Source organism: Phoca vitulina, unplaced genomic scaffold (genome assembly GCF_004348235.1).
Source record: "Phoca vitulina isolate PV1807 unplaced genomic scaffold, GSC_HSeal_1.0 scaffold6, whole genome shotgun sequence".
Lineage (NCBI taxonomy): Eukaryota > Metazoa > Chordata > Mammalia > Carnivora > Phocidae > Phoca > Phoca vitulina.
The window spans coordinates 67,193,741-67,209,862 of NW_022589709.1; the positions used below are offsets into that span (position 1 = coordinate 67,193,741).

At 40.0% G+C, this 16,122-nt stretch overlaps 1 protein-coding gene and 1 pseudogene across 1 annotated transcript in view; both read right to left on the reverse strand.

Moving 5' to 3' along the window:
- IL31RA (interleukin 31 receptor A) overlaps positions 1-16,122 on the reverse strand; it is a 72,195-nt gene that overhangs the window by 24,219 nt on the left and 31,854 nt on the right. The window contains exons 3-6 of the mRNA XM_032403556.1: positions 10,888-11,005; positions 7,172-7,353; positions 4,902-5,053; positions 1,162-1,327 (exon numbers count right to left, since the gene is read on the reverse strand). Coding sequence (XP_032259447.1) covers positions 1,162-1,327; positions 4,902-5,053; positions 7,172-7,353; positions 10,888-11,005 — 618 coding nt within the window. The remainder of the gene's footprint in view (positions 1-1,161; positions 1,328-4,901; positions 5,054-7,171; positions 7,354-10,887; positions 11,006-16,122) is intronic.
- On the reverse strand, positions 11,865-12,452 carry LOC116631957 (annotated as a pseudogene).

A 16,122-nucleotide genomic window follows, 5' to 3' on the forward strand; every position in this document is an offset into this window, starting at 1 on the left:
GATGGAAGCAGAGATCAGAGTGATATGTTTAGTTGATGAGGGAAGGGGCCACAACCCAGGAATACAGGCAACCACTAGAAGCTGGAAACAGCAAGAAAACATATTCTACCCTCAGAATCTCCAAAAGGTAAACAACCCTGCCAACACCTTGACTTTAGTCCAGTGAAACTGATTTTGGACTTCTGACTTCCAGAACTGTTAGAGAAAAAAAATGTGTTGTTTTAAGTCATTAAATTTGTGATAACTTATTACAGCGGCCATAGGAAACTGATACATTCATCAAACATTTATTACTACTGAGGGACAGGCACTGGGCAAGACTCTTGATTTACAAAGAACGGTAACACATGCTGAGTGACCCTGAGCAATTGGCTAATACGTCTGAAACTCAGGTCCTTCACCTCCAGGGGTGATTCCAGATACTTTATAGGGCTCCTAGAAGGTTTAATAAAAATAATAGAAAGCCTGGCATTTATTGAATGTTTATTGTGAGCTAAATACATTATGTCATTGAATTTTTAAAATAACACTAAGAAGTAGGTACTACTTTTAACTCAGTTTTATAAATTATATTCCATTATGGAAAAGGGGAGTTAATAGTGAGAAAACCAAGGCTTAGAGATTAGGTGTCTAGCCCAAAGTCACTTCACAGCCAGGCTGGGATTTCAGCCAAGCCCACGGAGTTAAAGTACTGCTCTGAATGACCATACCTGACTCACGACAAGCATTCACTCATCGTAAAATCCCTTTCTCTTTCTTTCCCTCACTGTCATTAAGAATCTGACTTTTTTTTACTCATTAATTACACCTTTATTTACCTTTTAGTGGTAGCTCCAGGTTTTACAATATATAGCTTTAATTTATCATAGGATACTTTTAAATAATATTACACTGCTCATGTATGTATAAGAAGTTTCTAAGAGTATTAAAGATGTGATCATTTGCCTTTGGGGCAAAAAGATGCTAACTAAGGCCATCTGAGGAGGGCTGGCTTACCATGTGGGCTCAGGTGGGCACAGTGAGTGCCCTGTGGAGAGGGAACGTACAGCCTGCGAGAGTCGATGATTCCCAAGTACAGAGCTTGACAAAACCCCAAAAGGCCAGGCCCAGGCCACCCGAAACCAGACCAGGCAGAAAAGGATTTGCAAGGGACCAGCTTGCCTTCTTCCTCAGTTGTTCCCACTTTCTCTTGGCTCCAACCACTCCAGAATATGGACTCCGCAGGGGCACATCGCAGAGCTACAACATACTCTGTAAAAGCCTGCAGCCCTGTGAGATTGTAGGTCTCATCTCTATCGATATCTTCTTTGGTGAAGTTGACTTCCATCTAAAAGACAGAGAGGACCCTGAGCTGGATAGGAGAACCCCTGTTATCTTTCCATTTTTCTTCTCCACTCCCCAACAATTTCAGAACTAGAAGCACTGTACTTAAAGTTTTAAAAAATATAATTTTCATAAATAAACATCCATGCATGCCTGGGGATCATTTGTGCCTAAGCAGATGTGAGTCACCCCATGAACCACCACCCTCCCCATTTCCTGTCTCTAAGCTTGGAAGGCAGAGATTCCTGCCTCTGGGCTGGACATGAGTGAGTAGTCTTGTTGTTCTGGAAAATACAAGGTGGAGTCCTGGGACCCAGGCAACCCAGGCCTCAGTTCAAACACAGCAGGTGACTCCAACACCTAGGTATAAGGCCTCACAGAACAATAGGCAACAGAAACTTTAGTGGCATCACGTTCAACCTCAGGTCATGGACAAGACCTCAAAATTTAAGTGACCACGAACTACCTTAGTAGTTCCTTGTTATGAGCAGAACTGGGATCAGAACACAGATTTCCTCCCTCCTAGACACTTTCCCTTTACCCAAATCTTCCACTGCAAATTATTGGTCTTTGGGTGACCAGTAGGGCTGCTAAGGATCTCAGCAGCCTGGCTGCATGAATTCATTTTGACATTCTCTTGAGGCATGGAGGGGAGAGGTAAATAAATCACTTCTCCTTTCTAGACCTCAGTATCCTCACTAATAAAATGAGCACATTGCTTTATATAATCCCTAAAGTCCCTTCTGGATCCAACTTTCCAAGAGAAACTAAAAATTCAGATACTTGTTTTTGAGCATGATCACGGTTGCTGCAATAAGAACTTTTAGCTGTTGGTTTATATAAACTCCTATCGAGTTGATTAATAAACTGCACTAATGGGCATATCTATTTTGTGAGTATGCCCACTAGTCCCATAAAACCCTGTGAGAGAAGGAAGTCCTGACATTTCCCATATGTATATAACAGCTATGAAAATAAGTACATAATTATAGGTATTGGGCCTAAAGGAAATTGGGCAAAATGACAATGTGTATGTGTGGCAAAAAGCTGAACATCCCAGCTGCAGATGGACACTGCTGAACTCCCAGCCTAGTAACATGGTGCTGGGAAAAAGATGTAGGAGCCAGAGGTGAGGAGAGTTCCACTGTTGAATCCAAAGTTCCCTGAGCTCCCTCCTCCAATCACCCGTGGAAATGTTGCAACGGCAGACCACGGTCACTGGGACAATCCGTCATCTCTGGGAGAGTAGCCTCCCCAACTTAAGCCTAGTTATGGGGCCCAGGTGAAACCAGATTAAGACCTTTAGAAGAAAGCCAACCACATGGTGACTTCCATACATGAATCAAAATGAAAACTATATTAATCTACAAAATAAATGCAAAGAAGTCTAATAAAGTTCTATTTTCCTTTTATGCTCTTTTAAATATATAATATTCTTTTAAAACAATCTTTCAAAGTTCTCTTCCCGCATTACTAGCATCCTCAAGTGTATGCTTGGCCTGTGTGTTGGGGCTCCTCGCATTCATGCTCATAAAGCTCTGTCTAATGTAACTATGCTAGCATGTTCTGTTCAGCCCTACCCCCAAAGCAAAAAAAAAAAAGAAAAAAATCTGCTCAGTCTTTCAAACAGTGTGCCTGTCTGAAAGGCTTCTTTTAGTTTGGCTTTTTTTCCGGGCATGTGCCTTTGGCCCTCACAAGGTCCAGGACAAACTGATCCTCCCTATACAGGCTTAACTAAAACTTCCCCAGCTCCACACAGACAAAGGACTCCTAACAAAACACTAATTAACTTCATCAGGTTTGTTTCTAACAATCTATACTTTGTGCCAAATCCTAGTTCGCCCAAAGTGTTTATGTTCTAAGAGATGAGTCAAAAGTGTTGGTACAAAGCCTAAGCCTAAATCAAACTCTTTTTTTTTTTAATAGTCTATTTATTTATTCGACAGAGAGAGACAGAAAGAGAGGGAACAAAAGGGGGAGTGGGAGAGGGAGAAGCATGCTTCCCGATGAGCAAGGAGCCCCGACGCGGGGCTTGATTGTGGCATCATGACCTGAGCCGAAGGCGGACACTTAACAACTGAGCCACCCAGGCGCCCCTGAATCAAATTCTTAAAACAGTCTTGAGATCCTTTGGCAGAGTGCTCATATGGTTCCATTTTATAAAGGTGGAAACTCCTTAGAATAGGCAACAGGAAGATGGTCTGGAGATTGCTAAAATATGGTCAAATGAATGACAGCTTGGAGTTAGAAAACCCAGGCTCAGGTTTGCAACTTACAAACCTTGCAATCTTGGACAGGTGATTTAAGCTCTCTACATCACAGTTTCCTAATGTGTAAAAATAAGAATAGTGATGCCTCATTGACAAGATATATGCAAGAATTAAATAGTCTGGAGTATAAGAAGGCACTTTGCAACCCACACATCAAACAAACCTAAGTCTTGCTATATGGCCATAGTGGGTATTTTTTTACAGTCTAATGCAGGGAGAGATGACTTTAAATGACTGTGCTGAGTGTTAAGTGCAGTGACAGAGGAGGAGCACCTAGCTCAGGTTCTCAGAAGGAAATATGTCAGAACTGAGTTCTGAGACATGAACAGATTCAACAAGGTTTGAGGAAGGACGAGAGGTGCAAAAGCAGAGACACAGAATAGTGAAACAACATAACATAAGGGAAACTAGCAATTTAGAAACACTAGAGAAGCAAGGGCAGGATGAAAGATGAGGTCAGAGGGATTGATAGGGGCCAGGTCTTGGAGGGTTAAGGATTTGGACCTTTCCCCATGGAAACGTTGGGTTGGTATATTTGGGTTTAGAACTGATTGTGTTTGAAAGCTGAAAGGAGAAAGATACTATATGATGGAATACAACAATGAAAATGTATAAACTCCAGCATTATGCAACGTGGATGAACCTTAAAAGTACAATATTGAAAGAAGCCAAATATTTACAAAATACAAAATGTATGGATTCCTATCATATAATGTCTCAAACTACGTTGTTCAGGGATGCAGCTTTAAATGGCAAACCCATAATAAAAAGTGAAGAAGTATTTACCATGAAAAATCAAGATAAAAGCTCTAAGGAGGTATGGGGATTGTCTTCAGGAAAGGACAGGCAGGGAACCTTGGCATGCTATTTTGGACCTCCCTGGTTTTAACATAAGTGCTGACTTAATAATAATTCATTAAATGTAATATTTATGTTTTGTTCACTTTTCTAAATATAAGTCATATATCACAATTTCATAAAAGGTTGGAAAAATAAAAAAGGAAATGGCCAAGCCATAGAATCTCTGGCCACCAACACATCTAGATACAAACCAGAGTGGAATGCAAAAGTAAATTTCTCACTTTTTAATATGTCCCTGTGTTCAGAATGCAAGACACCTAGAGTGAAACACTTATCCATTCTAAAAGGCCCAAATGGGAAACTGGGAAGAAAAGTACTCACTGTTATCTGTCTTTTATTTTTTAAGGTAGAAAATGGGGAAAAAAATGATTCCAGGTCAAAAAAAAGGTTATCAATAATTCTCTTCTTTGGGCCCTGTAATAGAAACATTGTAATGGCATAACTTACCCAGTGGGCACTATTTACTGTTCTGAATCGAAGAGTGTATTTTAAAGTAGATGAAAAAGGAGCCAACACAGGCCTTATCCATGTTATTTGAAGCATTCGTTTGATGCCCAAAACTGATTTCACACTGAAAATCTCAGGTGGTTCAATTTTCACTGAAAATAAAAATCATAAATTTCTCACATTTGCAAAAAGATCAGAAGGTGCTAATAACATCCATCTAAAACTGAAAAAAAAAAGAAAATTAGAAAGGAAATGATAATGCATATTTTGTAACTCGCCATATGCAGATGGCATTAAGAAGGCAGGGCAAAAGGAATGGTGCCACCCCCACTTCTCCCACCCACCCCCAACCAAAAAAGGAATGGCCAGTGAGGAGAAGATACATTTCTATGATTTTTCTGCAAATACACTTTTACTGATTGGTTCAGATCTTATGCCAAGAAGAAAGGAGGTCAAAAGAAAAGACTACACAGCTAGAAAATGGGCTGTTTTTCTTATTTCCACTCCCCTCAACCTCTCTTTCCTCGACCCCCAAAAGTGTCGAGTAGAAAGCACCTCTCATTTCCCTTGAACACTACAAACATTATCACTCAAAATCTCTCTCTTTCAAAAACGTAATATTTTTCTGGTTTTAAAAGTAGCATATGGTCATTCCAAAAAAATTTTTAAATATAGAAAAATACAAAGAAAAGTTTAAATCATCCATAATGCCATTAACCAGAGCCATTATAACATTCTGGTGTATTTCCAGGCTTTTATCCTATGTAAGTATTTGTATATTTTTTAAACAAAATTGATATTATGCTAAATAAAACCTTTGTCTTCTTAAATAACACTATTCCTTCAACATATACCTTCTTGCATTAGAAATTCTAGAAACAATTAATTTAATAAGGTTGCAGGATATAAAATTAATATACAGAAATCTGTTGCACTTCTATACACTAGTAATGAAGTAGGAGAAAGAGAAATTAAGAAAACAATCCCACTTATAATTGCATCAAAAAGAATAAAATGCCTAGGAATAAATTTAAACAAAGAAGTGAAAGACCTGTACTCTGAAAACTATAAGACACGGATGAAAGAAATTGACGATAACGCTAACAACTGAAAAGACATACCATGCTCACAGATTGAAAGAATTAAAATTTTTTAAATGCCCATACTACCCAAAGCAATATACAGATTCAATGCAATCCCTATCAAAATAACAACAACACTTTTCACAGAACTGGAAAAAAAATACTAAAATATGTATGGAACCACAAAAAACCCCAAGTAACCAAAGCAATCTTGAAAAACAAGAATAAAACTGAAAGTATCACAATCCAAGGTTTCAAGCTATACTACAAAGCTATAGTAATCAAAACAGTATGGCATGCGCATAAAAACAGACACATACATCAGTGGAACAGGATCGAGAGTCCAGAAAGAAACATAAACTTATATCATCAATTAGTATACGACAAAGGAGGCAAGAATACACAATGGGGAAAAGACAGTCTCTTCGATAAATGGTTGAGAAAACTGGACAGCTACATGCAAAAGAATGAAACTGGACCACTGTCTCACAGCATGTACAAAAATAAACTCAAAACGGATTAAAGACTTAAATGTGAGACCTGAGACCATAAAACTCCTAAAGAAAACACAGGCAGCAATCTCTTGGACATCAGACTTAGCAACATTTTTTTAGATATGTCTCCTCAGGCAAGGGAAATAAAAGCAAAAATAAACTATTGGGACTTCATCAAAATAAAAAGCTTTTGCGGAGTGAGGAAAATCATCAACAAAATGAAAAAGGCAATTTACTGGATGGGAAAAGACATTTGCAAATGATATATCTAATTAGGGGCTAATATCCAAAATATATAAAGAACTCATACAACTCAACACCAAAAAAACCCCACAATTTGAATTAAAAAATGGGCAGAAGACCTGAATAGACATTTTCCAAAGACAAACAGAGGGCCAAGAGATACATGTAAAGATGCTCAACATCACTACTAATCTGAGAAATGCAAATTAAAACCACAAAGAGATATCACCTCATAGCAGTGAGAATGGCTAGTATCAAAAAAACAAGAAATAACAAGTATTGGTGAAGATGTGGAGAAAACGGAAGCCTCATACATATCCACAACCCTTGGTGTACCTACTATATCCTTGAGCCTTGAGTTTACTTTTGTGTTTGAATCTCTTCTGAGAAAAAGAGGAGAGGGGCTTATCTTTTAATAATAGAGTATATAAGAATAAAAAATGATACTTACTTATGGCATCTAAGTTCCAATGTGTTATATCAGATTTAATTATACCATCTGGATTTTGAGCTTCCACTTGAATGGTGTAATTATCTGGGTTTGTTATTGTTGGAGGAAGAAAGGAGCAAGAAGCATGATTTCCCCTTGTAGAATTATCAGTTGGGCAAATATCACTTTTATGTCCATAAGAGCTTTGAAGGAAAAAGCAATTCAACATGAGTTTAATACAGCAGTTTTGAAATAAAGCCATACTTAATATATTAAGCATGTATTTATTAGTTTTACTCTGGGTTTCTCTTGAGGTATATATCATCCCGAAGATGATGCCCCTGTCTCCAAATTCCTTCCTCATCTCTTCCAAGGAGAGATCAAAGTTACCCGCTTCTTGCCTGAGATGCTATGAGCCATGAAGACTTCCTCGGAACTCTGTAAGTCCATCAAAATCTATGCTTGTAATACATTTCCACTTGGTAAGAAATACTGACTAGGATCCTGAAAACTCCAGATTCTAGCCTTGAGAAGTTATTCTTAAAAGAAAAATAAAATCAATGAGGATTTGTTATATAAAGTATGGTAGATACATAAATAGAATTAAAAATATAGTTTTTAATACATCTAGAGTTATTGATATGGAAAGATGCCCATACTCTTATTGGTGGTAAAAGAAAAAAAAGAATGTGTATTTTGTACAGACTAATCACATTTATATAAACATATATTTATATAACTATTCTCAGAGATGTCTGGAAAAGTATTCATCAAAATGTTAAAGTTGTTACCTTTGGTGGTGGAATTGCAAATGATTTTTTTACATTCTTTATATTTTTCAGATTGAATTTTTTACTACTGCCATATATTGTTTTCAGAAAGCTCATTAAATTTTTTTCCTAGACATATAGATAACTTAAATCCTATCAAGTTATAACTTAATGAAGACAAGTACAAAGATTGGTAGGAATCAGATGTGTGGTTATAGCCATAGTTCCCATGGCTGTGGGGATGATATAGGCAGAGAACACAAAAGACCCCACTTTGTAAGATGCCAATGTTGGCTGGGGCTGGGGGCAAAGGAGCAGAACTTAAATGTATAGAATCATAGAATTTTGAAAGTAGAAAATTTAAAGGCTTTCTATGGTTGTTGTACAATATAAAAACAGCCTCCAGAGCAATGTTGGGTCGTGGTTACAAGCATGAGCTCTGGAAGCTGACCAGGTTTGAATCCTGTGCCTTGGGCAAGTTTCCTAACCTCTCCATGCCTGAGTTTTCTCATCTCTAAAATGAGAATGGTAATGTACCTATAACATAGCACTGTTATGAGGATGAAATGAACTAATATACATAATATCAGCCACTTAGAAATGTTACTATCATTGTTATTAGTACTATTACGATAGCTGAATATTTTTGCCTTTATTCATGTTGTAACCTTTAAGAAATAAACTTTCTTCCCTTTTCTGCACCTCTAGGGCTCCTTCACATCTCAGTTCAAAAGTCACTACTTCCTTAAAGGTATCCCAACTCCTCTTATTGTTCCCCAAGGAAAAATCCATTCTTATCATTTCTGAGCATCAGTAGGTTTTTTTGTTCATACCACTGACCCACCATCATGTGTCCTCAGGGTTGACCATCCACAAGAAATTCTCCCATTCTACCTGGAAGAGATATTCTCAGTGATAAACTGACAAAAGTACAAACCAGTCTGGGAGTCCTGGAGAGCCCAGCAAGCCTGAGGCCATCGACATGGATTGTATACAGGCCTAAGAACACCTAGGCGTGGGGCACCTGCGTGGCTCAGTCAGTTAAGCAACTGACTTTGGCTCAGGTCATGATCTCAGGATCCTGGGATAGAGCCCCACATTGGGCTCCCCACTGAGCAGGGAGTCTGCTTGACCCTTCTCCCCACCACAGCCTCTCCCCTCTCCTCCTCTCCCAGTCCCCCTCCCCACGCTTGTGCTCTGTCTCTCTTTCAAATAAATAAATAAATAAAATCTTTAAAAAAAAAAAAAAAAGAACACCCAGGCGTTTCCTACTTCTACATGACCAGTGGGTGAGAATAATGATAATACACGGGGAGTGATGCAAGGGGGGAAATGACTCCTTAAAAGAAAAAAATAGGAGTACACTTATTGGTTTCCAGATTTTCGTTCTACTCGTACTTTCTATTAAACACTGGGCCTTGAACTGATTAGTCTGGGAGAAGATAAGACACTTGGGCCATGGGTTATTGGGCCTTTATCACTCTGATTTTCAGAAGCAGGGCTCAGCAAACTAGGCCTGCAGACCAAACACAGCCCATCTCCTCATATGGTGCATAACAACCATTGTTAAATGGTTGGGGAAAATACATAAAAAGAAAAATACTTTGTGGCATGTGAAAATTATATGAAATTCAAATTTCAGTGTTTACAGATAAAGTTTTATTGGACAATAGTCTGGTCCATTGGTTTACATATTGTTTAGGCAGCTTTCCTGGTACAGCAGCAGTGGTGTTAAATAGTCTCACAGAGACCCAATCTCCTCTAGGCTTAAAATATTTACTATCTGTCCCTTTATAGAAAAAGTTTCCTGGGACGCCTGGGTGGCTCAGTCGTTAAGCGTCTGCCTTCGGCTCAGGTCATGATCCCAGGGTCCTGGGATCGAGCCCCGCATTGGGCTCCCTGCTCCACGGGAAGTCTGCTGCTCCCTTTCCCTCTGCTGTTCCCCCTGCTTGTGCTCGCTCTCTCTCTCTCTCTCTGACAAATAAATAAATAAAAATCTTTAAAATAAAAACAAAAAAAAGAAAAAAAAGAAAAAGTTTCCTGACCTCTATTTTAAATCATCTCTCTGATGTATCACTGATACATGAGTAATGCAAGGAATAGTGTTCGCTTTTATCTTTTTCTTCTACTGTAAAACATGAAGTAGACTTCCCTGATAACACTAGTTACCAATTTTCTAAGGAGTGGGGAAAAAAAGAATATGTATGAGATCTTGTATTTAAAAACAAAACAAAAACTTGGAATTACAGACTCTCTTTCTGAAATGGAAAAGATTTAAAGATCATCTTTCAATATTTCCTAATGCGGACTTCCTTATTCTTAGGGGAACATGAAGGACATAAAGGGTTTCATGAGCTATTTTCAAAATTTCAAAAAATTCCCTGCACAAACTCACTAAAACATCTAGCTTTTGGCTAGAATTATAATAAAAACTTCTAAATTTTTATTCTTATTAGAATAAAAAGGGATGCTTGAGGTAGTGAAAAATTTGGGAATCACTGTCCCGGTGGAATACTGTTTGACAGAGGTCACACAGCAAATTAGTGGCAGACTGAGAAAAATTTGCTCCTTAGTTCTGGGTTTATAACCCAACTTACTATAATTGGGTCCATGAAGAAGGAATAGTTTTATGACACATTCTGGAAAGAGGACGAATATAGCTGAATATAGTAAATAAACAGATTTTTCCACTGTGCTTATAACTGGTGACTACTCTCAGCCAATTCAGTGCCTCTCAGAGAAGGTCATCATGAATCTACACCCCACCCCACGCCCCGTAGCTGCAGATCCTGTCACACACTTACAGCAGCCAAGGTGTCACCCCAGACACTGGGCGCAAATAGGGGTCACCAGAAGCTGTAATGAAGAAAACGTTTCACTTCATAAGTGATTTGAATCCTGAATGAACCAGGAGCCTCTGCCTCCTTCCCTTACTCCCACTGATAGCACACAAACTCCCATACTTACTACGTTCTCTTCACTCTGTACCATGTATAACTGGCTTCTTTCTCGGGACTCCAGGTGCAGGTAAAATTTTCCTCATAGTAAAAGACACAGGAAATGTTCTCAGGCTTAGCTGGGAGAACTATATAAATAGATAAATAAATAAATACATACATACATACACAAATAAATATATAAATAAATGCATACGTACGTACACACACACACAGCGAGAGACACAATCATTTCATGAAAATAAGCAGATCAAAAGCTGGTCTTTCTTGGTTAGTTTATACATATTATAAATTCTCCCATTCAGGACCAAGGAAAGAATCTAACTCCCGCTCTTCAATTATTCCCCTTGAAGAACTAGATTTTTGCCTTTCAAAAAAATCATATTCTCACTCAAAAGCAACATTTGAGAAGCAAAAATCATTAAAATACCAGGCAAATATGAAGTGTTAGTGAAATACTAAGTAAAGCATCAAACGATGGAACCGGTCTGGGTAACTGGGCAATGGATGATATGTGGAAAAGAGAAAAACACAAAATGTTCAACTATGCCACACTTCAACCTTATGTATCAATAATTTTTCCCCAGAAGATTACAATAGGGGAAATTTCTGAAATATATTCATCTGTATTTCATAGCTTATAAATCTTGCTCTTTGTAGTTTCTCACCCAATAACACCTATCCCTTCATAGGGAAAATAGATACAATCTAGAATATGGATCTAGACCCTGCAAGGGTCCAGAGATACAATCTATTGGTACATGAACTTAAAAAGGAAAAATTTTTCACATACCTATTGTTAAAATTTACAGTTTCCTTCCATCATAAATGTGGTCAACAACCTACAGTTGTATCATTACTTGTTACTTTGTCACCATTAAATGTCAGAGTATTTTCATATTTCAGTTGTTGCAGGTACCTTGATGTATCGATTAAGAAGCACATATAGTACTGTCACAAATTTGTTTCCTTAATACTTTCTTTTTCTCTTTTTATTTTTATTTGCATTTATTCTGTGCAGAATTTACTCCCAGGCCGTAAGTTTTTGTTTCTTCAGTTTCTTCTGGGATATCTTTTTCTTCTGTGCAACCTCTTCTCCTGGTTTAGGAACAATCTGCTCTTGTTAAGTAAGGATCATCTCTATGTGGCAGGGAGAGCTCATGTATGGGTTAGTCCAACCATGAGCCCTGTACGTTCTGGTGACTTGGAAGCTTTGTTCACCTGGATGTGCTCAGTGACCAGAGAACCGACATCTAAACCCTTAAGTTCAGCATTACTCTCTGCATTTTTAAGCATGTGCAGTAACAATTCAGCACTCTTCTTGGGCCACCGACCCTGTGTCCAGCCCCACTCTTTGGCCTGGGCACACCTACCAACTCCACCATTGTAGCAACGGAATGGCACACACTGCTTCTGCAAAGTGACGTCTTTCAGATACTTGGGGGCTTTTCGGATCTGCAGACCCTTGATGGCCTGGGTAGTTTCACGTATGTTCTTAAAGTGAACACGAAGATTTGAACCTCTTGATTTGCATGATTTCGTAGGGTTTTCTGGGTCAAGCGAATGGCAAGCCATTTTCAGAGGTCACCTCAGGCAGCTTAGGGGAAGAGGAAGAGCAGTGGCTCCTGGGAGAATTCCTGTTTCCTTAATACTTTGATAACATTCTTTCATTATATTTGAGTTCCTTTGTAATCCTATGTATACTATTTATGCACTTACACATATTGAGAAGTGGTCCAGATGTTTCACCAGATGCCCAAGGGGTTAATCATACATGCTCATGCATGCACATACACACATACATAATTGAGAACAAAGGCAATTTCAAACTAAGGGCAATGTTCAATTCTGAGACTCAAACTAACTTCTTTTTGAGTCTTTGGTAAAAGCAGTCTTAAGAAGCAGGCTTTTTTTTTTTTTAAGATTTTATTTATTTATTTATTTACTTATTTATTTGACAGAGAGAGAGAGACAGCGAGAGAGGGAACACGAGCAGGGGGAATGGGAAAGGCAGAAGCAGGCTTCCCGTTGAGCAGGGAGCCCAATGCAGGGCTTGGATCTCAGGACCCTGGGATCATGACCTGAGCCGAAGGCAAACGCTTAACGACTGAGCCACCCAGGCGCCCCAGAAGCAGGCATTTTTGAGAGAGAAAGACAACTTAGGTTAACTTTACATATCAAAGCAAAGCTCTAATCCATCCAGGAAGGAAGCCCCTACCAGACAAGAAATAGGAAAAAGCCCATCACTTCTAGCAAGTAAAATACTGATGGGGGTGGGTAGGGAGACAATGAAAGTAAGAATAAGGAGCTCAGATGTCAGTGTTCTTGACAGAGCAGTAGAAACACGCAGATGGATCTGTGAAACTAGATCATCTGGGCTGGTGACTTACTTCACCAGGCACAGCCTGGGGCAGGTCACAAGCCTTTAGTCTAAAAGAAGGCTCAAGTTACACTCAGCTTCAACTCCAACATAATGCAGAAGTCCTAACACTGCAATGGCACAGCTCTTCAGAGAAGCCCCACACAGGCAAGTGTAGCATTCTGGGATCCAGAAGTCCCTGGTATCTCAGGGTGGGGAGTGGGTATAGACGTGTGAGGTTGGTCCAAGCCTGGGATTCAGATGAAGAGACTGCTATGCACAGGGGACTTCAGAACCACAGGAAAACAAATGGGACATGAACTTCAGGAATAGGTGCCAATATGATGCCCCAAAGTCTAGGCAAAGCCAGCTGTCCTGCAGAGGAGGCATGAGACCAAAGCAGGCAGTCCAGAGAAGACCAGAAGGCAACACAAAAACTTTCTTACATAGATTCACAATCCCTTGCCAGAGGTTCTTCATTCAGTCATATAAACCCTGCTCATGTACACAGACACCATCTTAAAAAGGAGCAGGAGAAAGGCAGGAACTCTGGAAGGTGGGCATTTACTCCAGAGGGACTGAATTAGCTAAAAAAAAACACTATAAACCATAGAAAATGAGCTAATGTTAACAAATAAGAGTGCTACCCACTCCCTCCTCTTCTTCAACCCTGCCTGGCTTTCCAGGGGAGAAGGAACTTTTGGAATGGATTGGCTTGATCATAGACTATAAGGATGTTATATTTTCTCTGCACACCTAACTAATACTGTATTTATTTCACCTCTGTCAGAGGTATTACCTTCTAACAAAAAAGCAATAGTAAAAGGTTCCAGAATCGAGGACATTCACTGTTTTGTTTAGGTTTAGGTTTTTTAAATTTGTATATATATTCATATATTTGTTCTATGAAATGAGCATTATCCACAGGGGAAAAGTAGCCCCTGGAAATGATAAATAAGAATGAGGGAGAGCTAGGTGCCTACATGTTGTGTCAACACTTCCAGCTCTTTCTTGAGAAGTTGCCTTCCTCTGAATGCTGCACCCCATCCTTTTTTTTAAGAGTTTATTTTTATTTTATTTGAGAGAGAGAAAGAGAGAACAAGCAGGGGGGAGGGAGAAGCAGACTCCCTGCTGAGCAGGAGCCCAGCATGGGGCTCTATCCCAAGACCCTGAGATCATGAGCCGAGCTGAAGGCAGACGCTTAACCAGCTGAGCCACCCAGGCGCCCCTACTGCTGCACCCCATCCTTGAAGCACCCATTAGTTAGCAGTGAAGTCAAAGATTTTCTATCTTGTGCTGTTGGGAAGATGGCAGAGTAGGACCCTAACCTCACCTCGTTCCACAGATACAACTAGGTAACATTCACATCAGCTTGAATATTCCAGAAAAAGACCCAAAGACTGACAGAACAAACCCCACAAACAAAGTAGAGAAAAGGCCACATCGAAGAAGGCGGAGATGCGATTTGAGACCTAAAGGGACTGGGGCCATCCACAAACGGGAGGGAGCTGGGAGTACAGTGAAAGGCAAGAAACAGACAATCACACTGGGGACTCAAAATGGGGAAGACGAACCCCCATAACATTTGGCTTTGAAAACAAGAGAGGCCTGATTTTGTGAGTTCTTACAAACAGTAGGACTCAAAGCCTGGAATTCTTAAAATAAGGTGTTCGGCTCTAGAGAAGCTCTGTGGGCATTAGGAAGCTGAGTCCTCACCCTTTAAGAGGCAGCATGACAAGCAGCCTAAGCAGATACAGTGAAGAACCAGCAGTTTGAAAACCACTGGGTGGCAGGGGTTCCTGTGTGGATCAGTCACTTGGGTGTCTGACTCCTGATATCAGCTCAGGTCATGATCCCAAGCCCTGTGTCCAGCTCTGCACTCAGTGCAGAGTCTGCTTCAGATTCTCTCTCTCTCCTCTCCCTCAACCCCTCCCCCCCACTTGCGTGCTCTCTAAATAAATAAATAAATAAAATCTTAAAAATAAAAAAAAAGGAAAGAAAACCACTGGTGGCAAATGGGAGGGGGAGTGATTTACTCATTACAGAGTATGTCCTGGAGAGCTATGGATCTCAGAAAGACACCTCCGGGAACAAAGGAGTTTGTAGGCACAATTTCCCATCCCGGCCCACCAGCATAAACACAAAGCCGCCTATGGGAACCAGTACCTTGCCCACACTCCCTACCTAACTTGCTTGCACCAAGCCCCCCACCCCATGCCTCAATGTATCTGCCTTTTCCAGTCACCCTTGCCTCGGTCCCAGCAATGTGGATCCCCTCCCACAGAAGATCAGCACAAACCTCACCAGCACTGCCTCTTCTGACCTGTGCCTTTTGCAGAGCCCTGGTCTTGGTGCTGGCGGGCTCTGCAGAAGCCTGAGGCCTTGTTAAAAGTGCAAGACCTTCCCATGTGCCCTTTGCAGATCCACTTAGGCTGGCCAGTACCAATAGCAGCAGCTCCAGGTCTCAATGAGCAAACAGACCAGAGTGTACCTTGTTTAAATACAGGCCACAGCTGTCGGGAACCAAACACTACCCACAACAGGCAAAGAGAGCCACTGCAGACAACTGAACTGAAGCAAAAAGAGACAAGAACACAAGACACATGCAACACCCAGAGGAGAAACTCCCTGAAGGACTAGGTCCTGGGGAGCAGGGGACAGTGCACTGCAGGGTACATCAGGACCTCTTCTTCCTAAAGCCATTACCTTCAAGAACAGGAGACATAGCTGACTTTACACAGAGAAACAGACACAGACAGTTACAAAAAATGAGAAGTCAGAGAAATATATCCAAGTGAAAGAATAGGACCAAACCACAAAAAAGACCTAAGCAAAACAGACATAAGTAATATACCTGACAGAGAATTTAAAGAATGATCATAAAGA